Source organism: Haemaphysalis longicornis, unplaced genomic scaffold, assembly GCF_048455015.1.
Source record: "Haemaphysalis longicornis isolate Haplotype H1 unplaced genomic scaffold, Haemaphysalis longicornis Haplotype H1 scaffold_5, whole genome shotgun sequence".
NCBI classification, from domain to species: domain Eukaryota; kingdom Metazoa; phylum Arthropoda; class Arachnida; order Ixodida; family Ixodidae; genus Haemaphysalis; species Haemaphysalis longicornis.
In genome coordinates, this window is record NW_027526385.1 from 59,008,503 (window position 1) to 59,034,079 (window position 25,577).

General features: G+C 45.5%; 2 protein-coding genes across 2 annotated transcripts in view; both read left to right on the top strand.

Moving 5' to 3' along the window:
* Positions 1-131: 131 nt before the first annotated feature.
* On the top strand, positions 132-19,019 carry Dus1 (Dihydrouridine synthase 1). The gene is made up of 11 exons (XM_077670505.1): positions 132-522; positions 1,078-1,237; positions 2,073-2,185; positions 3,484-3,566; positions 5,432-5,535; positions 10,043-10,187; positions 13,990-14,092; positions 14,962-15,047; positions 16,477-16,684; positions 17,784-17,859; positions 18,826-19,019. Exons 1-11 carry the CDS (start codon positions 289-291, stop codon positions 18,948-18,950), a joined length of 1,437 nt encoding a protein of 478 aa, XP_077526631.1. The 5' UTR covers positions 132-288; the 3' UTR covers positions 18,951-19,019.
* A 1,023-nt stretch (positions 19,020-20,042) lies between these two features.
* LOC144138302 (tether containing UBX domain for GLUT4) overlaps positions 20,043-25,577 on the top strand; it is a 43,978-nt gene continuing 38,443 nt past the window's right edge. The window contains exon 1 of the mRNA XM_077670508.1: positions 20,043-20,198. Coding sequence (XP_077526634.1) covers positions 20,112-20,198 — 87 coding nt within the window. The 5' untranslated portion in view covers positions 20,043-20,111. The remainder of the gene's footprint in view (positions 20,199-25,577) is intronic.

Below are 25,577 nucleotides of genomic sequence, written 5' to 3' on the forward strand. Positions count from 1 at the left end.
TTATAATGTTTTTAAAACGTCTTAAAGCCTCCGTTGTGCTTCAACATTAAATCCTTATGAATTACATTTGTTGACACAGAAGACAGTACGCCAGACGCTTCGAATCCATTACGGAATCCACTTCGTCCACTTCTCGTTTCATTCCTTGCTGCGCTGTGCGCCCGCATTTCTCGGTGCTCTCTCGTCAGTCCGTGGTTGTTCTGCCGTAATGCGTAGTGTGCCACGTCTCATCGTACGTGCATTTTAAAGTAACAAACACTGACCCTGCTGCTCGCCATTCAAGTCGTCATGCCGGAAAAGCTTTCGGGCTACGAGTTCTGGACGAAGGTCTTGGGGAGCCCCAAGTTCGTCGTTGCCCCCATGGTTGATCAGAGCGAACTTGCCTGGCGACTCCTAAGCCGCAGGCACGGAGCTCAACTGTGCTACACGCCCATGCTTCACGCCGCCGTCTTTCTCAAGGACCCCAAGTACCGCAAGGAGAGCCTGGTCACCTGCGATGAAGATTCCCCTCTCATCGTCCAGGTTGTAATGACATCACGTGTCACTGCTATGTTTGCCTTGACTTTCATTCAACGCTGTGTAAGAATATGAAAACTCGCGGGCTTAATAATGTGACCATTGATATATCGGCGTTCATTCATTCGGAGATGTTGAGTGACCCAGCATGCTTCATTATCGGCGGCATGGTTTTCAAGGAGTATTCTCGAAAGGTCGTACCAGGCTTGTGCTGTGCTGATGGTTTTAGGACATGATGTGTGACAGATTGATGGGACAACTGTCGGGAGGCAATACCGTATGTTTATACCTTACCCATAATTCCAGGAGATATGACACTTGCAGAGCCTTGGAGGTATTAGCGTGTTGTTTCTAATACGAGCAGTTTTCGCGAAAAATTCATGGCGTCACACCTAAATGTAGCAGCAAATGTAAAAGAGGTGTGAGGTATGAATGGATAATTAACCAGTGACACCCGGGTGGGAGTTGTTGAAGTCCCTACAGTTAGTAGCTTTGTGGAGACAACGTTATAATGACAACACATTAGATTTTTGAAAATATCCTGTTTTTCCTTCTGTGCAGTTTTGTGCCAATGACCCAGACGTGCTGTTCGAGGCCTCTCGCATGGTGGTGGGCCACTGCTGCGCGGTCGATCTCAACCTGGGCTGCCCGCAGGCCATTGCCCGCGCTGGCCATTACGGTGCCTTCCTGCAAGACGAATGGGAGCTGCTCTTCAAAATGGGTGCGCGCCCGCCCTTCTAAGTTGTGCACGGCGTTTTTGAATGTCACTTGTAATCAGTGAGGTCTTGGGTCGGTGGCTTACTTGCCTGCTGTAAAAGCTAACCAATCTAACTGAAACCCTTCCTGCTTTCAACTAAAAGATTAAGAAATTCAACCAAAGGGCTCAGCATAGCTTACGTCGTCATTTGTTTAGGTTGAAGGGGTCGGTTGAAATTGCGAACATGTGCTTGTATGTAGAGCTGCGACAATAAGCAACGGCACACTGCTAATTCTAGGAGTTTGTCACGCTGATCAACGGATGTCACTACCATGCTGTAAAACTGTAACCAGCCTCTTCTCTACAAGAAGAGGTGTAAACTAGATGCCTTTAGTGACGGGCACTTTATCGGCCTAGTTGTCACTAGATTCAGCACAGCAGGGTCTTTCATGGTTCTACAAATAGCGGGAGAGAGAAGGGGAGGAAGTTCGTAACTTCATTCACATTAGATGCATTAAGAAGGTTTCTGCAAGAGGTGATTGCTCCAGCTGTGGTATGTGGTAGAACAAAAAAATGTGTTCAAAAACGCCTTGTTGCCTGCTATTCAATTTAATACTCTCCCCTGTGGTTCATGTCATAGGCCAGGAGTTCGTAGACCTTATAAATTGCTTTATGTGAAAAAATGTATTTCTTCTCTCCAATTTTCCGTAAGTGCTTCCTGTTTTAACAGAATATGCCATCATTTAATGCCTGGCTGCCTATGGCAGGTAATCGTTCCTGCTAGTATTTGCCATACCTTGCTTACCAGTCTAGACTTGTAAATCCCGCACTGACCTCGCACTATGTCCCCCTTTCGCAGTGAACAAGTTGCACACGGAGCTGGACATCCCAATCACGTGCAAGGTTCGAGTCTTTCCAGAAGTGGAGAAGACGGTCCGCTACGCCAAGATGCTCGAGGCTGCAGGATGCCAGGTCTGAATCGTTGGACAGTTGCATGAATGTAGTTAACTTGCAGTATTTGCTTTGGTGTGCTGTGCGAACGCAGAAACTGCTCGAGTTGTGCAGGTCCACATTGGTTGGACAATTATCATGGCAAACACTGGGGTAGTGCAGATCACTGCCAGTGTCTATTACAGGAAAAAAAAAAAAAAAAAGAAGAAGAAGAAAGCAGCTCGTTAGAGAAAACAAAAACACATTTTCTTGCTTGTTTGTTCGTTTTTACATTTGGATTTCCTCTTTAATTCCGTGCTTTGCTACCAGTCCTTGCATGTTTTGATTGACTGATGTTACACTTAAGGGCACCCTTAACATTCCTTACAATGTCTGAAATGCATTTTGATTGTGCTAAATGAACATGTTTAGGCAATAAGTTCGGCTGCCATAGAACGGTTGAGTCGGGTATTATGTTTTGGCGCACAACAGAGATGTTAAAAGGCTGCTTAAGAGATTGTTATTCCGTGTATCCTTCGAATTTGTCATTCTTTCTTGTCCAGCATGCCATCGCATAGAAAAACGTTTCTAAAGGTCAGTAAAACAAACGGGACGAGATAAAGAAAATCTGGATGAAGTGCTTGCTTTGTTGAACCAGTCACACAGCGCTGTCATGCACTAGTGGCAGCTGTAACTTTTACAAATCTCTCTGTTGTATGCCGTCATTGATGGTGCCATTTGTTTAGGGGAAAAGAAAAAAAAAGTAAACTTTATTTTAGTCAGATGCAAAACATATTTGTGCATTGTTTTGCGTCAAGAAAAAAAACGCAAGCAGTGTGTGCCGCCCTGCCTTAGCTCTCACTAGCATGGTTTTGGTTCCCCAGCCAATTTTCAGCTGTGCTTTTTAAAGAAAAAAGAGCATGTAAAAGTAAAATGTATACACGGTGTAGTTCTTAAAATGTACAAAATTGGTATCTAGATTTTCGGCTGATTACAATTTTTTATGTTATTTGCAACTTCTGCAAAATTTGTGCAGGCAAAGCAGTTATACAGGGCAAGTAAGTATCGCTCCAAATTTGTAAACTTTTTTTACACTTATTTGATGGCTATTTTATTTTCGGTTAATTAAACAGTACTGCCAACCTAAACACGTGTGTTTAGCAGTGTTAAGCGTTTTTGCTGCTGCATGGGGCAAAAACAAGCGTGGCCTACGCAGCTGTCTTCCTTGCTTAGCTCAGTCAGAAGAACATGCGTGCTGGTTTGGTGGGCCTGAATAAGAATGAGAAACGAACACCATGCTTGTGACTGTACGACATTAAGTGTGAACTTTGACCTTTAAGGTTCTGACTGTCCATGGCCGGACGAGAGACCAGAAGGGGCCGTTCACGGGCCTTGCTAACTGGGAACACATCAAGGCTGTCAAGTACGTTTTCTTCATTTTGGTTCAGGCAAAAAATGTGCTCTCGGCATCACAGGGGCGTGATATTGTCATGCAGCCAAGTACGACACAGGGCTCTTGAAGGAACAAAATTTGGTTGAGTGAACTTGGGTGCCGTGAATGGGATGTGCACAGACGAGTGTGGGCAAATCAAATGCCGTGGCGTTTGCCCCGAATTACATCGAGGACAAAGAAGAGCATTCTAGTCAAGTGACAGCAGGACGCCACACTGTCCCTATCCAATAAGATAGATTGTGTGGCATGCAAAAGAAAGAGAGGGAAACGCCCTTCGCTTTGGACATAGATAAGATAATCAGGCGCAATCAGACGTTGGCAACAACACACAAGGCGAAATTCGCATCAATATTAGCCTAAAAGAGTGGACTCCAAACCGTGGAACCATTAGGGCCACTCGTAGGGTGACAAGAGTCGAAAGTTCCCTACTACCCTACTAAGAACCATATCGTCGAAATTATTTAGAGCATCTCTAGAGGTATTTGAGAAGCTTGATCAGGAAAAGTAAGGGTACAAGTAAGTGTAGATTACTTGAGCTGCTTGAGATTTGCAGATGACACGTGTCTGGTTCAGGGGGTTCAAAGAAGACCTTTGAAAGGTCCGTCATTCATTGTATCCAAAAAGCCTAATCGTGCAGTTAGAGATAACTGTGAGTACATCGAAAGTAGTGTTAAATAGGCATTCAAGAAACTTCCCTTTTAGCCTAGGTGTTGAAATGCTTGAAGAGGTGTTTACACAAGTTTTCAGGGCTCTGTGCTGATGGGATGCATTTGGCAAGCACTCTCAAGTGGTAAACAACAGGCCTCCTCTATTACTGAAAAAATAGTGTACAACTAATGCGTACTGCCGGTGATGACTTGTGAGGCCGGAATGTGGCACCTTACTGGGCACCCCTTCAAAGAAAACTCGGGTTGGCTCAATGGGCCATGGAGTGAATAATGTTAGGACTAACGCCTGGGGACAGGAAGCGAGCTTCCTGGATCAGGGAGTGAACTTGAGTAGATGACATCGTAGTTGAAATGAAGAAAAAGAAATGGACTTGGGCTGGCCGTGTAGTGGGACGAACAGAAAACCGGTGGACAGTTAGGGTAACAGAGTGGATACGAAGTGACAGGACTAGAAAAAGCTGGCAAGATGGAGGGCAAGAAAATTTTGGGACAAATGATGGATTCGCGCAGTGTGTACGAGGAGTTAGAATTACAAGCCTTCATCCTGCAGTGGGCATGACGACGACAACTTGAAGGAAACTGTTTGTTTTGTCGACCTTCCATAGTATGCTGTCCACATACGTCATGTGCTTCAGGAACAGTATTGATGTTGTGGTGTTACATTCTTTAATTAGTGCGTCTGGTAAGTTGATCCTGTCAGTTTTTTTTTTTTTCTTTTTTGTATGCGCAGGGATGCATTTTTTTTTCTTGCTGCAAATTGTGTACCCTTTTTGGTTGTAATCCCGACACAAGAGTTTGCACAAATTGACTTATTTCCAGAAAATACGCATGATTTTGTAGCGGATTTGTTGGGAAAAAAGCTGCTCTAGGCAGCTTGACAAGCCCCGAAATTCATAAACAGAGGCAGCATCAGAGTGGAGCCAGAAGAAACAAAGAGCATAAAAAGGAACCTTTTCAATTTAAAAAGAAAAGACAAAGAAACTGCACAAAGAAACCCCCCCCCCCCCCCCCCAAAAAAAAGAAAAGAAAAACGGGCACTACACATGCACACACACGATTAAAGACAGTGGGTAATTCAATTCAGTAACAAAATTTGCATCAAATTATGCTTACCGTTTTAAAATTCTTCCCTCATCTTTATATTTCTTGTGATTGCACTGTTTGTAGGCAGAATGTGAAGATTCCAGTGATTGCCAACGGCAACATCCAGTACCTGCAGGACGCTCTTCGCTGCCTTGAGGAGACCGGAGTTGATGCAGTCATGTCAGCCGGTGAGTCTGATCGTGTAGGCGGCACCGTTTTCGGATTTATATTAGAAACGCAGGGCTTACATAATTTTATTTTATCACCTATGTTCAATTAACGTATCTGGAAAAGAAATGCGTCCAATGAATGATGATTAATGCATTGTTCTGTTAGATTTTCTCATAGCATGGCCTTCAGTCTCCAAAAATAGGTTTCAAGTTGTTTTGTCAATTTTTTAATTATGCATGAATGTCACAGTTCTCACACCTGCTTACAGGGGTCGTGAAGAGATTTAAAAAAAAAATGTGTTGTGTGTGCGCTTATAACCGTGGAACCTTGATAAACAAACAATGCATACTCGTTTCGTTGCCCGATATCGGCAAATAGGAAAACAAATGCAGTTTCGGTTTCACCCAGGCTTTCCTCCTCAACTCGTGCAGTGACGTTTCAGTAAGTCAGTAAGAAGCCAATCACAGTTCTCCCTCGTCTGCACAATATGTCGGCATAGAGTGGGCTTGCAAAGGGTACAACACTGGCTACAACACCGGCGCCATAACGAAACTCGCCCTGCAACTGAACAGCGAGATGTCTGATCTCTGATACGACTGATCAACACGGTCGAAGGCAGAAGTAACCACGTTTAATCTAAACTGGGCATTTGTAAACTGTTTACGCTGTTTCGCACGAGTCTAAACTGTCGTTTTGCTAGCCGATATTCTTGCACAAGTTTGCCGACGTCCGTCTCACGTAGCCCGTAATGTGAGTTGCGCGAACGTGAAACGTCCGACCTGACGAGATAAATGACCGAACGCTTAAAATGAGAATTTATTACATGTGAACACGTTTAACGAAGGAACTTCGAGTAGTCGGAACTTAAAACCCATTTATCATTTACTCGTCAAGCGCAACAATAACTAGCGAGAAGCAGTGATACAGCGCCGAGTCGCCGAGTCCCACCATCACGCAGTTCGACGATTGCTTTCGCGTTTCCTGCAATAAACAATGCTGCTAACGCTGTTTCTTTGATTGTATACGCTCCCCTTTGGCTTACTGCAGAAGCGTTCAACAGTAAGTTGGCGGTTAAAGCTCTGGGTTGATTAGAATTTATGAAAACTAGGGGTGTGCGAATATCAATTTTTTAATTTCGAAGCGAATTGGAATAATAAAAGCAAAGTTCGAATCGAAGCGAATATTTTTCGAATATTTTTTGAATACGAATACTTATTGTTTTTTGCAAAATTAATGTTTTCACCATCTAGAGACAAAAACTGCAACTTGATTGCACAACAAATCACACAAAGTAAAATTAGGAGTTACACAATACCATTGCACTCAACAGGTTAAGGTCTGCACTCACTTAAATGTTAACATGGAGAAAGGTTAACTGCTCGACATGTCCGGGGAGCAGTGACAACCTCCTGCTCGTACCACTTTACCAGATACCGAAAACAGCCGCTCACTTGAGACACTAGTGGCTGGCATGCCCGAGCCCGTGCACATTGCCGCGCGCTGATACAGTAAAATCTTGATGATACTAATCTCGCGGGACTGCGCAAAATATTCGTATCATCCGAAATTCGTATGAACCAACACAGACCAAAAAATTTAGCGCTGAAAAAAGTTTTCGTTTATTTCTTTTCCTACTTTCGCGTGAAGAAATTCGTGATTTTTTCTGCGTTTTTAACCCCCGTGCCAAGCGTGAACCGCATGGCGCGTTTTTGCACGCGATTCGCTCGCCTCGGCTCTGCGAGCGCTGTATTTTCACGCCCACATCGACGATTTCGCGCCCGCGGTAGCGCCTACCTCGGTCAGAAAATGACGCACGACGCGCGCGGCAGAATGGAGGAGCCTGACTACTTGCGATGAGATCGAGACAGCCGGCTTGGCTCCGCCGGAGATGGTTAGGCTTAGCACCCCAGCAAATATTTTATGAACGCTTTTACTAGCGGCACGGATGATGTTTTATAGTACCGTTTTCGCATGCATTATCAGCTCCTTTACCGCACAAGCAACTTCGTGTCTCCCTTGAGCCGCATTTTAAAGAGCGGTTAGAAGCGGTCGCTCGAGCGCCCGCGCCACTTCGCGGCTGGAGCCGACGCCATGTTGACGCCGCCGGCCGCGCCGCGCGCAGCGTGGGGGTGGTTTTGCGGCGGTGTCAGCGCGTTGGGCGTGCGCAGAGCGTTTTCGCGAGCAGAAAACAACAGCCCGGCCGCTTCTGGAGAAAGAGTGACAAGTAGGGGAGCGAGAGCCGTCACTTGCTCGTTCGGCAGTCGGGTGCCTCGCCGGCTCATTCGTATCTTCCGCCGGGCCGCGCAGGTCCGTAACAGCCGAAATTTTTCCCATTGCAAACGATGCAATTTCGCCGGGACTTTTCGGAAATTCGTATCATCCCGAAATTCGCACCCCCAGAATCGTATCATCGAGAGTCCACTGTAAATAAACACCAATACAGACACGCTCTGAATTTTTTTTTTTTTTTAGTTTTGGGTGGTTCGAATATTTCGAACAATAAAAATGTCGTTCGAATCGAATCGAATACCAAAAAATTCGAATCGAATATTCGAAGTTTCGAATATTCGCACACCCCTAATGAAAACACAACAGACTTCTGGATTACAAGTGCGAAGAGGCTTTTATACCGCAGTTTTTCGCCGCGCGCGCTACTCATGCCGGTAGTGTAGTGGATAAAAGTATCCGACTAGGCTGTTGGTAACGTTGGGCTGGCCCGGAGGCCGCAAGTTCGAATCGCATACGGCGCACTTATTATTATTTTTTTTTTCAGAAAAAAAAGGGTAATGTTCTGAAGAGAATTCGGCAAAAGAATGTGAGATTCAGCGCTACAAACTGTACAAACAGCCAGTAGGTCTGAGTTCTGCTATAATGGTTGCCAGACAACTGAAGCGGTCTTGACACCACTCACGTGGACAGAAAACTGTTTTTTTCTTTTTGGCAACGAATCAAGGATGCATTATTTTTAAAATATCGGGTTTGCAGCTTTGCAGAACATATACACAAAGAACGTTGAACGCATTGAACTCTTGAATGTACTTGACGTGACGTCACTCTAGTTGCGCTGCCGACCGACGATGCCCGCATGTTCGCTTGCGATGCACCTCAAAACGAGAATTTCAAAGGCGCCTCCTAAATTCCAGAAGCAATGAATGGTGAAAATATTTGGAATTTATGTTCTTAAAAGGTCGTTCAAGCAGGCAAAATTAAGCAAATACAAATGCATTTTCTCTTCATGACCCCTTTAACTTTGCATGCAATCACTTCTCTTGCTACGTTATCAAATATTAAGTTGGGACAACGTAAATGTGGTTGCGCATTTTTTTAGAAGGCGTCACACAAGTTTGACCCCATTCTCTTTTCTTTGTTGTTTGTCTTGCCTGCTAGTACAATATAAAATATATGTTTGATAGCATGGGTGCAGTGGCTCGTGTTAAAAAGGAAACGATTTCTTTGTGTAAAGTAGTTTCACTCCTTGGGAAACGGCGTGGCTGTAGTGGTTTCTCAATTTTTCCAATGTGGGCATTTCTTTGCAATTGCTTCCTTCCTTTTGAAAGCCTACTGGATATTCCCCATTTGGCGGCAATTGTCAAAACGAAAGTTAACTTAGCGGCCGGTGGGCCTTTGTCTGTTCCGCCTGTTCGTGCGGGCACCCAGCCCATTTGATTAGTGCAGCCTACGTGTTGGTGCACATATGTGCGGGAGATAACTAACAGGGAAGAGTCACTTTTAGACTGCTTCCTCGCTTCCATTCGGCACTGCCTGTAACATATTGATGTTGTAGCACCAGCTCCAGCGACATTGCTGGATCGAGCGCCGCTCCTCGCGCAGCAGCCCGATCAACATGGTCACAGGCTGCGGGGCCGCGTGGGCGCACGAGGACACGGGGGTCTCGCTGGTGCTCACAAAATAGAATCTGGTTTTGCCTTGTGACGAACGGTCGTCCTGCCTGAGGCTCCTTCCTCTCGCCCGACATAGCGCCCTACAATGTCTAACAGATCCTTGCTTGCTGTTTGGTTATGTGAGGGCGAACGGATGTTGTCCTACTGACGATACATTTATTTTTAAGTGGTACAGGTTATGTGTTGTATGATATCTAGAATTCCCAAAAAAATGAATTTTAGTTGTGATTTTTTTTCGATTTCTGTGTCCCTTAATGCTTTTTAGTTGCCTATTTGACCGTGTCTAACTAACAGGTCTACTGTTGAACACATTGTTAGGCAAGTTTTTTATACTGTCGTAAAAAACCAGAAAAACACGACGACAAAGCAAGGATGACAGGAGCAAAGCTTGCCCTGTCGTCCTTTGTTGTGTTCTTTGCACTCCAAGCTTTTAAACTGTACTGTTGCACATGGTGCTAGCGTGAGCACTCTGTGAGGGTTCTCACCCAGACCAGTCTTAATTTGAAGCCAGGAGCTGGTGTAAATTTGCATAAATGAGCCTTTGCTAGAGCGTGGCAGTGCTGAGAGGGTGAACGTGTGTAGCAGATATTCTCCCCTCCCTGCACCCTGTTGCACTGCACAGAGGGCAACCTGCACAACCCGTACCTGTTCACCGGGCGCCAGTGCCCCGTGTGGGAGGCTGCCCTGGAGTACCTGGCGCTGGTGCGGCAACATCCCTGCCCGACCTCCTACATCCGGGGACACCTCTTCAAGCTGCTGCACCACTGGTGGGTGCGGGGGAGGGGAGGGGGACCTCTCCTTTCTGTCGTAATCATCATCATCACAGCTTTTCTCTCCCACCCGTGGGACACACCCGGAATGAAAAATAAACAGCTCGAAAAAAGGCACGGACAAGAGAAAGGAGCATGCCGCAGCGCTGTGGTGTGTTTCCTTCTCGTGTCCGTGTGTCTTGCGCTGTGGGTTTTAGCCCCAGCTTCACCTGGTCACATTTGCAGAACCGTTGTCCTGCCTCCCCTCCAGCCAGTTGTGTACCTGGTTATAAGGAGGCATTGCAGGGTAACGTGGGAGTGAACTTCTGTCACTTGGGGGTAATTTTCTTCAGTTTTGCAATGTTATCAGCCTTCCAGCCAACAAAAGTATAGGTTACAAGAAGATCTTGTTTTTATGATGAGGCTTGTATGCTAGAATGCTATTTTAGAACTGGTGGTATCCCAGGAAGCTCCTTCATTAATATCCGCGATTCAAATTATCAGGTGGGCATCAAATTCAGCAATCTCGTAGGACTGTGTGGCTGTAGCAAGTTGTGGGAATTTTTCGTTTAACCCTTTGAGGGTCGAATTTTTTTGAAAAAAACTTTCCCTGGTGGTCAAATTAGTTTATTGTGGATTTGGAATGTACAAAATGTCTAAAGAGTAGATTAAATGGTAAAAAATGATCAGGAACAGTATTTTGGGGTCAGCATCACTTAGAACTGAAAAATGTTCAATAGTATTTCATAGTGTGGTATTCCTTGAAACACGGGTCTACGCACAGTGCCTTATCACAGTCTGCACGCATAAAGCGCGTGTCCGAAAATGAGATGTCTTCTTCCGATGAAAGACTGTCTTCTGATTCAGACTCGGTGATAGGAGCAAGCTCAGAGTCGGAAGAGTCATCGCGGTTGGTGTCATCAGAACGGGCAGTTCGTTGGGCCATATCGCCGCTTTGCCGTGCATCTGAAGAACTCGAAGGCAACTCAGTAAACAAGGAGAGCGAGAATAACTCGTGCGCGCCGGTGATAAACAAGCTAATAGCAGCGCCAATATAGATAGAAATCAACTTCCGCCGCCCCCGCAACGGAGTCTCCGATTAGGTTAGTACTTCAGTTCCAAGAAAGGAGGGCAAGAATACCTAGTGAGCGTGGGTAATAAACAAGATATGAGCAGCGCCAATATAGATCGAAATCAACTTCCGCCGCCACTGATAGCGAGCGCCGATCAAGTTTCGCGCGCCTCCGATGCGATCACGTGGCGAAACTGAAACCACGAAACGCGTTGACACGTACAGACGCCGTAACGTGCCGAAGCCAGAGAGCTCGGTTTTTCACCGCAAGAAGGTAGCACAATCAAATTTCAAACACTTCTTGTAAGTCCCAGGAGGTGGCAGCACCTCCCAGGGAGCATGCATCGTTAATATGGCGCGAAATTTCAAACGGATGCTCGAAATCGTACCCGTACGGCAAAGACCTTGCAGGACGGAAAACCGCCGCAGTACACGTACGGCAAAAACCCTCAAAGGGTTAATGGTTGTCATATGAACACCATTTGCTGTGTAAGATTTTTTTTTCTTTTTTCAGAGTGCTCTTTAATGTGTTCTACACTACAGTCACTTCTGTTACTGTTTTTGTGTCATTGGAAAAAGAAAAAAAAACGCTCCTAGTTGCTTCTAGCGATGTCCCTGGATGTACAGGTTCAGTTACTGTTCAGTGCTTACTTGTTCAGTGCTCACACATTCGCTTCTACAAAAAGTACCGTATTTTCCGGTGTATAAGTCGCGTTTTTTTTCTGAAATTTTCGTTGGTGCGTCTTATCCACAGGTGCGACTTATATATGGAATAAATCTGGTTCGCGGCGGCCGCGCGTGGCCAGCGCACGCTGAGACACAGCTCTATGGTGTAAATGAATACGAAGCCCACCGCTACGGCGTTTCTCATAGTCCATATGTTGCTTCTGGATGTTACACCAAAGAATTTGCACCTTTTTCTAGTCACAAACAATGATAATGGCCTGCGACAACCGCGCGCAACTTTATGCCATGCGCAGTAACTACAGTTTAGAATAAATTCTAAGTAACATTCAATTGGGTTGCAAAAACAAAATGCAGCTTATAAATTATTACAGAGAGTTACTCTGAAGGAGGTAAACGTGCTGCTAATTTTTAAAATGACAGCTTGCTGATAAGTTTCGATTTTCGGGCTGCTTCTACTCGCGTCACTTCCGTCCGCCATGACACCTTTATTGCGCTGATTTACGACAGCACGCAAGAGACGCGCGACGTTTCGAGAGGTGGCCAAATGGATCTCCGACTCTTGGGACTCCATTTCTACAAAAACAGTTGTAGCCGGGATGATAAAGGCCAGAGTAATCCGGTCCGCGAGTGGTGATGATGTCGGCGAAGAAGACATCAGTGAGTCGGAGAACGATAGCGATACGCCGGCAGAACTCCCACTTGAAGTTGCTGAATCATAATTATTTGTTAGCGAGTAGGAGGAAAAAGACTTCGATGGTTTTGCCTAAACGCCGTCTGTAAGTACATGCTATCTGTGTGTATCAATAAACCATTTTTGAGAAGTTAGTTCTGTCTAGACTTTGGATGTTATATGCCTGTGTCTAGTCCTCCTTACCGGGGGATGCGTTCATAGGCGGCGGCCACCGCAACCATGTACTTTCGCCCCACATTCTAACGATCTGATTCACTATGAGTTTACCTAATTAACAAGTGCATCTTATATACCGGTGCGACTTATATACGTTTTTTTTTTTGGAAAAACTCATTTTGAGGGGGGTGCGACTTATACAAAGGTGCGACATATAAACCGGAAAATACGGTAAGTAATAAAAACTGAAGGAAGCTCACACTAACATGTGGGACTTGAAGGTAGCGAAGCTGTACGCAATCTTCACGACCGTCACGACGGTTTAAGTCTGTGCAGCCGATTTGCTTCTTCTCCGCTACCGCAACGACTTTTAATCCATCATTGTTGCCATAGGTGTGGGCTTCTTTCATTTCTTTGGAAGTGATAATCATTGGACATCACCTTGGAGGAGCGTACGCTGTGACATGCCACGATTACGGCGAACGCTGGAGTCTTTCTCGTTCCGGGCAAGCGTTGCCACGAGTATGGTGAATGCTGGAATTATTTTTCTTTGGCCAATCTTGGCCAATCTCCCTAAGTTGGTATGCCTAGCTTGACAAACGTGCGCAGGGCCCTCCGGGCGGTTGTCGCGAGGCCCACAAGATTCACCGTTCAAAGCACCCTTACAAATGTGCCGTAATTAGTGTTTAAACTGAGAGACAAAAAAAAAAGCTGATGCGTTGTGTCAAGCATGCTGCCAATGATTACAGCGTTCACTGGAAACACACACCTAAAATTACAAGATTGTGGTAATTTAAAGTGAAAGCCTCTCATATTTAAGACTTATAGAATGTGTTGTGAGGTACAGGATATCGTAAGGTACAGAAAATAGAAGCACACGTCGGGAAAGGGAAACGGCAGTGTTCTACGAAGGTAGGCCGGGGCCTCACGTGCAGTATGAGTTGCCTAGAGAGGTTGAGGTTCCAATGGGGCAAATGAGAAGCTGTTGCTATGGTGACCAATTGGAACGAGCCTTAGAGGGTGCTATCCAGGGAGCTGGTAAGTGGTGGCGGAAGGGATTACAAAGTTCAGCAGGAGGCAGATCAACAGGAGGTCAAACTGGGCTTTAGCCTTCTCGTTCTTGGAAAGTTCTAAACACACCCTGTAGTTGTCCAGTGACACTTATATGACGCATGCTGAGCTCATTCCTGTTTTTCCCCTACCACTCCTTGCAGCATGACCATGCCTGAGAACGTGGACCTCCGGGAGAAGCTTGCCAAGGCCAGCACTGTGGACACGTTCGAGGAAGTCGCCACAGCGCTCCGAGGTCGGCATCAGGTGTGTGCTAGAACACTCGCGTAAACTTTGTCTGCACACGTTCGAACCAGCGAGCACATCGTCTTTGGCGTCTCTACTCATCTAAGTTCACATTGGCTGTATTCAGGGAGCTGTTGGTGCAAGTTTACGAATGCCTAGCCGTAAAGCGACGGGCAACCAATTTTTGTGATGTCCTCTAGCTCATATGAAAGCCAGCGTTTTATATGCTGGGGTAGCCGCAAAGAATTTCTTAATAAACAGGCGGGAATAATTTTTAATTTTGCACTGAAATGTTTGATGTCTGAAGGTGGCCCCGTGTAGTGTCTAGACGTGATGCTATGTTAGGTGTCCAAACAAGTCTGTCGGTTTCAATGCATGATTCGAAAACCGCATAGAGGAAGAGGAAAGGTTGCATGTAATTATTCTTGTTTTAGCTGGGCACACGTTTTTAAATGCCTCTTTTATTCTTGTGTGCAGTTAAAAGTGTGTTGCCGCATGGCCCACTGCCATGGTTGCTGGCAGTCCTTTTGGTGGGACACGCATGGCTGATAGATTTAGAAGCAGCGATTTCAAAAGCAAACTATCAGCAAAACCGTCTCGGGATAAGTTCTTTTGAAGTGATGCCCTTTCATTTGAGCTAGAGCAAATACACTCGACAAAAATGGGCTGTCTGTCTCTTTAGTGCTTGTTCGTGTCTGTCTTCAGCAACGTTCAAGCCTTTCATTGTTCCCCATTTCTTGTGTCCACAGTAACTTAAATATCGAATTGAAACTGGGGTCGTCTGGTCAGGCGTTCCTGGTGCATCGCAAACTGTGAACACAACTTCCACCGTGTCATAGCACCGCAAGTTTCAATCCGGCTGCCACGTGTAAACATGTGTGGTCTCCCAGGACCAGGCCTGGGATCCCGATCCGTCCTCGCCGCATGCAGACCTTCCCTTTCCACCCTGGGTTTGCCAGCCGTACGTGAGGCCCAGGTGAGGACTTAGACTCTGCCTCTGTACTCAAGGTGCTCACCTTGTCGTCCTAGCTCGCTCGCTCGACGAATTATATAGAGCACCAAGGCGGCGTCCCAGGGTAACGCTGTTGCTCGCGGCATACCCGAGAGGCTTCGAAAGCCAAGCGATTTATATATTCATGAGCGTTCGAAACTCGTGAAATGCTGGCGCGTGTCTCACATCTCCCCGTTGTTTAGCACAAAGAAAGCTATAGGTACACTTGAGGCAAAATGTACGTAATTAACCGGCAGCGCCCGTGTTCCTTTAGTTAGAAACGCCCGTTGGGTTGGTTTTTACTATAGTAAACGTGGCAGTGTAACGCCGGCACGTGCGGGGAGAAAAGCACAAAGAGAACAGAACTCCCGCTGGCACAGTTTCAGGCAGGGGGCGCGCGAGCACTGCGAAGGCTGGAAATTTGAATTGCATGGGGTGGTAGCAGTATAATCGGGTAACGGTGCTGCAGCCCATTATGGCGAACACTGTTCTGCACGTCCGACGGCTTTCACATTGAGTGGAACGGCTTCTCAGTTATTAACTTGTGACTTTTGCAGCTTTCGTAACGCACTGAGTTTCATGCTAATATATACTGGAGGAAAATCTGGAGCTAGTGTTCAGGCGAGCTGCGCTTCGGCAAACATGCGACTGTGTACTGGGTAGGAGCGTTCCATTTGTCCTTGGCATGGCTCATGAACTGCTGAAAAGTTGTCTAGTTACAAAAACCATGATATTATGGTTAAAAGAATATTTAAACTTGCTTTAATAATAGAAGGGGGAGGTACAAGAGATTTTGTTGTGAGGAATAATTTAGAAGCTTCATGCAAGATGAACAAGAAAAAAAAAATGTTATGCTTTTTCGTTGATTTTGTCCAGAGTTCTTCAATATATGCGTGCCAGTTGGGAAACTCCGCTTTGGAATTCAGGCGGCGCTGAGTTGAAGCTGAGGGGCAAGTCTACTGGTGCGGCACCTGGGGACAAGAACGGGACTTTGCTAGATGGTTACCTAATAACAAAAAACAAAATAAAGCTTGCTTTTTAAATTAGAAAGCGTAGCCGAGGTAATGTTTGCTTATGTTATCAAGGTATTTCTTTCTGAGTACTACTTCAACTTTTAGCCAACAGGTGGCAGACTTGTCAACTTGCCCCATGCCTGCCGCAGTGCAGGGGAGTTTCATAACTGGTGTATAGTAACTATGGTTTCGGCGTCGGGAGGGAAAAGTTGCCAAGTGGCTAGCCAAGCCAAGTAAGAGAGAAATGCTGATTGCTGCTATGGCGTTGCCCACGGCAGTACACAGTTGCAGCAACAGATTTTCCTTTAGTATATATTAGTGGGAAAATGTGTGATCTCTGTCGTGAATGGCTTGTCTTGGGTTGATAACTGGCTTCACTTTTGGCTCGATGGCTGCGACAGCCCCCAGGTGGCCCAGGAGACCAAGCGGGACCTGGATGCGGAGTACCAGAAGCTCCTGGAGCTGACGGCGGCCATCAAGCGGCCGGCTGACCTCGACCTGCTGAGCCTGTCCAAGAAGCAGCTCAAGCGGCTTCGCAAAAACCCCCGCAAGGCCTTCGCCGTGCGCGAACAGTTTGTCCCCTGTGGAACTGGCTGCCCCAACCCCAAGGTAGTCGTCGCTTTGGAGGGAAGGGCGAAATTTCAAGGTCGAACTTTTGAACGCACTTCTCTTGCTAGGAACGCACTTCTCTTGCCAGCCGTGTAAATCGGCTGGAAAAGCCCAGAACATGGCCTGTGCATTGTAGAGTTCAACCTGATAGGGTACTTAGACTGTGTTTAGTACCCACTTTTCTGCTGAATGTGCCCAAAGTACTTGTGACATTATCTGGCTGTAGGAAGTGATATTTTCCCTCCTGTCGTGTTCTTACTTTATGACGTTTTCTAAAGGTGCTTCTGGGTTTTATAGTGATGTGCCAGGTTATCTCTCCATTAACGGGATTCCTGTGGGTACAAGACTGAGCAGGGGCATAGCCAGGGAGCGTTTTTCGTGTCACAACCCCCCCGCCCTCCCCTCCCCAAATTTTGTGAGTGGTGCGTTCCTAGCTCTGTCTCCTCCTCATTCTAGGCCTTTGTTTTTCGTTCATGCTGTTCACACTGTGCATGCGTATGTGAATACTACAAACAAAATAAGAAGATTGGATAAGAAAAGGAAATGATGTTGCACACAGGCTATATCAATCTCTTGGGAGCTTCGACATTGTAATTACAAAACAGATTTGATTAATCTTATACAGTAATATTGTTGCATTTATGCAGCCAAAGGCAGCCTTGTAGCCTGTTTATGAGCCATGCCAAAACCAAGTGGAACATGCCGTACCGGTAGATGACTTAACGCTCGCTGAAGCGCGGCTTGCCTGGACGGTGGCGCCAGATTTCCCCCTAGTATATATTACTATGAAACTCTAAGGGCTATGCCACTGGTACTGAGGGCTGTAGACAGCACTGAAGAGGACAGTAGCTGTCGTGGTGGCTCAGGTGGTGTGGATTGACCCGCTGCTGAGCACGAGGTCGCGGGTTCGATTCCCGGCCGCGGCGGCCGCATTTCTGATGGAGGCGAAAAGCAAAAACGCCCGTGTGTACAAGATTTTGACACACGTAAAAGATCCCCAGGTGGTCAAAATTAATCCGGAGCCCTCCACTACGGCGCGTTTCATCGCCTGCGTTGCGTCAGCACTTTAAACCCTACCTTTACCTTTTACCTTTTGCAGTGCACAAAGTGTGTCTACGAGCTGTGCAAGCCTTGCTGCCGCAAGCGAGTCAAGGAGAACCTGGAGAATTGTCAAGGTAGAGGCACTTGTTCTTGTACATCGCTCTTCATTCTGAGGTTTCTCTTCTTTAGGCAACAAGCTTGGACAGATAAATGGTGTACTAGCATATTTACTACTGGTAATTTTGGTGCAGTGTATAAGTAGCAAGGACCTCCAACACAATAGTGGGCAGAAAATAAACTACTGCATCAGATCTAATGTACAAGGCCTCCTCCGCCTATTTTTGTAAATTTCAGTTACCGTATTTACCTGATTCTAACGCGCACTTCTAAATAGGCCGAAAAATTCTAATTCTAAAATTCCAAATTCCAATTCTAAAATTCTAAAATTTCTAAAATTCCAATTCTAAATAGGCCGAAAAATCGCATGCGCGTTAGAATCGGATACGAAACCGAAACTACCTAAACAGTGGAATTTTCGTCCCACGCATCGCCATCGCCATCTGAAGATTGCACCGAAGCTTTTAGCAACGATTTTTCGGACGCAGGAAGAATAGGCGCCTAGGCTTTCCTATCGGCGTTCACACAAATCGTCAAATTGTTCCACTTGCGCGCTTGATAACAGCAATGGCAGCAGCAGCGCCCCTCACGCCTTCGAAAAGACCGGTCGGATGAAGCGTGCGCCTCTGGAGGAGCTCGAGAGATGGGCGTGCGAGGCGTTGGCCATGATGTGAACGTTCGTTCAGAAGTGTGGCATCGCGAACGCGCTTGACGGCACCGAGGACGAGATGTTGTGGGTAGCGGAGAGCGACGAGGAGTGAGATTACTTCGGGAAATAAATCGCCCGTTTCTCTCGCATTCGTTTTTCTTGCTCACAAAGTCCCGTGCGTGTTCCAATCGGAGGTGCCAGTTTTTTCGGTTTTTTGCCTGGAAAATCGGGTGCGCGTTAGAATCGGGGGCGCTTTAAAATCGGGTAAGTATGGTACATGATTTGCAGTTGTGCTGTTGGTGTTTGTGTCACTGATTTTTTTTCACCATTGCAGGTCACAGCTTCTTTTTCAAGCCCAGGACGGAGGAAGAGGAAATAAAAATGAAAGCCGCCAGGGACGCAGCCGTATTGAATGCTTCTGCTGGCAATAAAGCAGACTTTGCAGAACTGCTCACCTGACCGAGACCATGTTTGGAAGTCTTGAACTGTACAGATATAAAAAAATATATGTATATAAGTTCAAACAGACTGTTCTCCCCTTTATCAATGCCGTGTCCTGCTGTACTTATTTCTCTGTACCTAGTGCTTCGAGTAAAAGTTGAGTAAAAAAAACCTGCACTGTTTTTTACAAAATTCCTAGATAAAGTTTTTTCACTCACTGACTGCATGCGAGTCAGTGTGACCCTCCTCAACCGTTTTTGTAATGTGCTCAGTATTGGTGAAGAAGACAGGTCTCCGAAGGATGAAAATTCTGCAAAAAGTATGTAATGATAATGTCAATTATGTGAATTCCACATGGTGACAATACAATAGTACCGCTGCTAATTTTACGGTCCAATGCCAACATCCCTCCATAAGGTGCAGCCACGGATTAGTTCCAAAGTAATGATTGAAGAATTAGTGGTAATAATACACTGAGGTAATACCTTATGTGAGCTACTGGTAAGCCGTATAGATGGGAGGAAATGATATCCGCAGCTTCTTTCGTGTTGAAAAGCGGTAGAGAGAAACTTATGTTTGGGACTTAGGAATCAATTTATTTTGTCTTATTATTGATAACAAAAGGGTGTGTGTGTGTGGGGGGGGGGGGGGGGGGGGAGGGGGTAGATAAAGGACAGGTAAGGTAATTTGGCAGGTTTCATCGCAGTTGCCACTCGTAAAACGTAATCAGATGTATACCTCGCTCGAGGGTCCATTATCAAGCTTAAAAGTAATGAGGGGATAGCCCGCCTCAAAAACACGTTTCTTCCCTGACAAGAACGAAGGCCATTGAACTCGTGCGCGGTTGTCAAGTAACCTAATTTTTGGTCGTGTAAAGCTGACTGGTTGAATTTAATTAGCCGTAAACTGTGTTCAAACATTCAGCGGCAACGGCTGACACTTTCAGCGTTACGGCAGCGCTCTAGTGGGTCAGGTTTCGCTTTTGGTTTCGTTTGTGCGATGTTGAATGCCGTTGCATTTTTTTACGTAAGGCCAACGACGAAAAAAAGTATTTGCATCGCCCGGGGTATAAGGTTCCGCAACAAACTCTGAATAAACTGGTATCTTCAGCGCGAAGAAGTCGATGATAGCGGTGATGGCGGCGACTCGCCAGGGGGCGTGGCGGGCGTTGAACAAAAGATGGCGGCTTCCGTGGCGCTGGTTGTGCTTTATCCGAACGGGACCCGGCAAAGCTTCCACATCAACCCAAATACCAGCGTATTTCAGGTGAGTGCGAGTTCCTTGGTTCCTAAACGCGTCGTCAGTTGTTAAGGAAAGAGCAGCGGCAGTGACGTGGTGGCGTGGCTGCTGCCTCAGCAAGTCTTCGGTTTCGCTGTGTAATGCTGCGCGATTTCAACTTTCGAGATCGCTGCTGCAATTAGCGCCCGTTTCGCGTAGTAGCGCGTTACTTCGGCAGCATTTTAGCCCCACTTTTTTAAACGGCTGTGCCCCCACGCAGACTGTGCGTTGACACCGTGCTACGTGACTGGTCGCGGGTTTAGATGTTGAGATACGTTTCTGTTCTCACCATTCTCCTATCTTGCCAAACATCAGGCCGCCGACAGGTTCCTTGTGTTTTATCTCAACAACGTGAATAACCTGTCGAGCTAGGTTAAGTGGCATAAGGCCGTATGCTGTCTACAATTTAGATCCGCGCAGAAGCTGCTCAGCTCCCGCTTTTCTCGAGGTATTCGTTTGCAGTGTTTATCTTTTAAAAATAACCCCGAAGGAGGCGAAGGAGGTGGACACCTGTTTCAAGTTTTACAGCTGCTGATGGTCTTTCGTTTCAGTCATAATACCTTCACAGGCTCACACCAGCGTAGTCGCCAACGAACGTTCCCGAATTCTTGTGGTTGAAGCTGCGGATAGTTGCGTGATCTTTTGCGTAGAAGGGGAAAATTTCTCGGGGTACTGAACTGCGCTTACGTGCATTGAAGGCGAAGTCCTGGTGATTCACACCGTATTTGTGCCGCTTTCTTTGCCTTCGTTTCATTTTTTGGCGCGAATTACTTCGGCAGGTTTCTTTTGCTCTACGCTGTGTTTGCGTGGCTTTCTTTGCTTTCGTTTCATTGTCTTTTGGCACGAAGTACGTCAACATAAAAACTTGAGACACACGCCACAGCTTCCCAAGTTCTGCTTCGTCTGGGATGCGCCTGTTGTACTCACGTGCCATCACGCGGAACGCATTATTTCTAGTTTTTGTTCCACCACTGCCAATGTGTGGAGAAAGCGCAGTGTATCGCACTGGGCTCCGACTGTGGAGATCAGTGTCCAAATCCCGTGTGTACTCAAATGTGTATTTTTTAGGTCGTGTCTAGCATTCCATCCACACGGAACGGCAGCTGTCACTAAAGTTCCCTTCAGGGGAAACGAAACTCGCGGTGGGAGCAGTCTCTCTTGATTTTTAACCCAGCTGGACAAACCGAATTTGCTCACTGACTTGCTAGAATCACTGTTAATTATTAATTACTATCGATAATTACAGGTGCTCGGACGTAACTCTAGCGATGGCTACGTCGACGTTGGCTTTAGTGAGCGGTAGTGGTTCAGCTGTTTAAGTAAAATACTAAAAATTAAGACTGCCTTGCGGGAATTGTGAAGCGGTCTATTACAAATCGCTAGCCACAGCAACACACACAAAAAAAGGGCTTGGGGAAATTCGAACATGCGACTATAAGTTCGTACGCTGCGGTGTAACATTTGCACCAAATCCCATGACAGCAAATGATGTCTGTTCAGTTCGTTTTCATTCTGTCTAGAGAGATTGATTGATTGTGGGATTTAACGCGCCGACGCAACGCAGGCGATGAGGCGCGCCGTAGTGGAGGGCTCCGGATTAATTTTGACCACCTGGGGATCTTTATCGTGCGCCGAAATCTCGTACACACGGGCGTTTTTGCTTTTCGCCTCCATCAGAAAAGCATTCTGTCTAGAGAGAACCCTACACTTTTCACATAGGTTCTGTCTAATGGAATGCTAGGTGCTTTACAGTGGTGGCCATTTTCTTCTGAGGGGTGAGTTGGTCTTTTACTCGATAGGATAAAATGCTCAAAAAAAAGACGGGATAAAATGAAAGGAGATGCCACACTGTTATGTGGTGTCTTCTTTCCATTTGTGCCGTCCTTTTTGCGCATGTCATCCTATCAGCCCATTTTCTGTACTGAACAAAAACTGCTACAGAAAAACGTTTTTTGCAGGATGGAGCGCTTGAAGATTTTGCCTTAAAACTGATCTGTCAAAAACCACATATACCGACTTTTAGCCCATTACCGGTAATGATCAAACAGAAATGGCCAACACACAGTTGCAAGCTGTCTATAATTCCCCTAAATTATCAAAGTTTGACATTTTGAGTTTTATGCATCTTCTTATTTTTCACAAAGCACAAGTTAAGCTTGCAATACACTAAAAAACCGCGAAAATATATATAACGATATTACAGCGAATCGTGGACGAATGATGTTGGGGCAGCCAGTAGATGTAGGTGACACACTTTTCAACTGACAATTGACAATTTGAAGTTCTGAATGTCCACATCTTGAAAGAGCTGTAATTTGTGCAAAAATTGGTCTCATTGCGTTCTCCAACAATAAAGAATATGATGTAAACAGTTTATATATGTAAATGATATAAACAGGGAATATGATGTAAACATAACGTCTTTTGTTCCTTGAAGGACTTGCAGAAGTGATAAACAAAGATGCTGTTTTTGTCACTTTTCCCTTGTCCTGCTGTGCCGCTGTTTTTTGTAAAGGTAGCAAACACAACTGACCTCGCCCTGATGTAGCGAACAAAACAGACCTCGACATTACGAGACCAGTTGTTATTAGCTGTGCTTGTGATCGTGAAGCACTGCTGTTTTCGTTCTTTAATTTATCTGCCACCTCAGTTGCTGCCACACTGTAATCTCAAGGCCATGTAATCCACTGCTCTTAGAAGCTTGAGGTTCTACAGTGAGCTACAATTAGTCCAAAGGAAACGGTTGTTATAATTTTTATTTTTGAACTTTGTCAGGTGATATTTTGTGTTACCTAAACCTTGCCTGGGAAATTTTTGACGTACACAGGTTAAAAATGTCTGTCACACATAGGCAAGCAGTTTGGGGTCTCAAAAACGTTCGCATTAACCGAGTGTGAGTTTACTAGATTTTGCTTTAATATATTATGGGTTATGCAAGATACATGAAGCCTTACTTGTAATTAAACATCTGCATTAATTGCTGTCAAGTAAAGGGATAAAAGAAATTGTTCTTGGAAAGGGCACACACATAAAAAGTGTGCAACGCAAAAAAAAAAAATGAGAGTAGCTCAGTGCTGGGTACTAACCATGCTGTGAAAATTCTCTTGTAGTTATAATTAGCCCCAATCAAGCTTTAATGTGCGTGGCACCTACTGCAGTGGTTAGGGCATTGTGTGCAGGTTCGATTGCCAGCCAAAGCGGGTTTTTTCTGATGCAGGCAAACCACAATAACTGATTCATGGTGCATCAAGGAGTTCTAGGTTCCCTAAACTACTTGTCTGGTAGCTGTGCTTTCTGAAGCATTTGTCGTTCACTTGGGTTCAAGTTCTCGAATTAGAGCCCAATAACCTCTCCAGTGAGAGACCTGTTGTCCAAATCAAAAATGTAAACCACGGCCAATCCATTAGACGGGTTCTGACTAATTTTATTGGTGATAACCGGACTTCTGATTCTTGCTGCCAAGTTCCCAATTCTGGCGACCGGCTCAGTTACACCGTATTATGGTGTTAGAACTGTGGAATTGGAATCCATGCCTTTAATTTGAAATTATTCACTGGTAGGAGCATTTGTCTGTTTGAACGAGCGTGTATATTGGCTTTACAGTCCCTAGAGCCTTAAATCCCAACGGGAGATTCGGCAGTTTCGGTTATCTGTGAAGAACTGCGTGGCCAATTTCATGAAATTCTCGCTTTCTAAATGAAGTTTTTTTGCGTTATCTGTAGCAGGCGTACCCAGCATGTAAACTAAGGGGGCACAAACTTTTCCAGTGATGGCTTCCGTTGCACCAATCTTCCACAAGCTCTGCGTCCGTGCACCTTATCACAGATCACGTCGTGCATTGTCTGCTATGCACCATCGCATTGCATAGAAGTTTTTTTAGAGTTGCCTTGTGCATTTCAGCTACTGAACGCCTTGTTCAGTGATAAAGTTGTTTTTATTAGAATGTTTCCCTTCATAGACAGCTACCCAGAATGCCGATTCACAAATGGAATGGGCCATTCTAGGACAAGTGAATGTTTATCGAGCCTCTTATCAGTGAATGCGGGTACTTTGTGAGAGAAGTTTGTTGAAGGTTTCATACTTTTTTGCCGTATGTCGGAGCATTCTTTTATGGGGGGGGAGTTATATTATTCGTAACGGCTGGGGTTCTAGCCTCACCGGCAACGAATAAAGTGCTCATTCGTGTAAATGCATGAACTGTTCATGTGGTAAGTGCAAGGGGGTGGCACATTTATGTGCGATGGAGCAAAAAAAAAAATCCAAATTTGCAAATGTGGCAAAAATTGTTCTTGGACAACCCTTCATCATCTGTGGAGCATGTGGGAATGCAATCAAAAAGATTATTTTGGCCTGTACAAAATCCAGGACTTGGATCTGTACAAATAACAGACATGGAAAATTTAGTAGAACTTCACGAATGCCGGGCTAGTCGGTGAAACATTATTTCAGGGATTGTGCATGAGTCTGATGCTGAAGCAGATACAAAAGAAAACGTACTCTTCTCATAAAGACTGCGCTGTCTTTGCGGCTGCGCAGTCTTTATGACGTACGTTTTCTTCTTTTATGTCTGTTTCTGTATTACCCTAAATGCAGTCTCTCAAATGATGCTACTAAAAAAAAAAAGAGCTCTGTCGCTATAATTGGTGGGCATATAATTGACTGAGTTGTTCAGCAAGTTATATGAAAGCTTTAACGTGATGTTCAATGCACTGAGGGTATAGCTACGGTTCTGCTTTTTCGGATAAATCCGATAAAATCTGCAAAACACTCGCCGGTAAAAACTGTGCGAATTAACCGAAGAACTCCGAATTCAGGGACCGCCGCCTGTGATAAACAGACTACCCTTTATCTTTCCCTGGCATCCTGGAAAAACTTTTCCTGTTTTATTTTAATCTTTCCACTTCTGTTCGTTCCACTTACGTTCCCAAGCTTCACAAAGGGAGTCGCTTTGGACCCTTACCATGAAAAACAAGATCTCTCGCCACAACAATAGCCGAACCAAGGTTTCGCGTGGTCAGTCGGAAGGAGTGTGCTGCGGTGACAGACACTAACATTGGAAAATATGCTTGCATATACTACAGCAAGTTGTACGTGGATGTCACCACAAACGTTGGAAATATTCACTCAGCAATAAAAATGTCTCCGCTGTTTGATTTCTTTTATTGTTGTACATGGCCTTTCTTAAAGATCAATGCTCTACGACCCCAATAATTCGAAAAACTCCGAAAAACGCCCTCCGAATTTGCTCAAAAATAAACTCCGAAAACGCAGAACCCTAGGTATAGCCCAGATATGGGATGCCTACCAGCAAATTGTAGCGGTCCATTAAAGCATCGTGGGGTTGCATATCTATGAATGAATTTTTAA

Excerpts from the sequence above, each read along its gene's own strand:
- Dus1 (XM_077670505.1), top strand. The coding sequence starts at position 289 with ATGCCGGAAAAGCTTTCGGGCTACGAGTTCTGGACGAAGGTCTTGGGG. Across the intron at positions 1,238-2,072 it reads GGAGCTGCTCTTCAAAATGG|TGAACAAGTTGCACACGGAG; the intron begins GTGCGCGCCCGC and ends CCCCTTTCGCAG. Across the intron at positions 10,188-13,989 it reads TTCAAGCTGCTGCACCACTG|CATGACCATGCCTGAGAACG; the intron begins GTGGGTGCGGGG and ends CACTCCTTGCAG.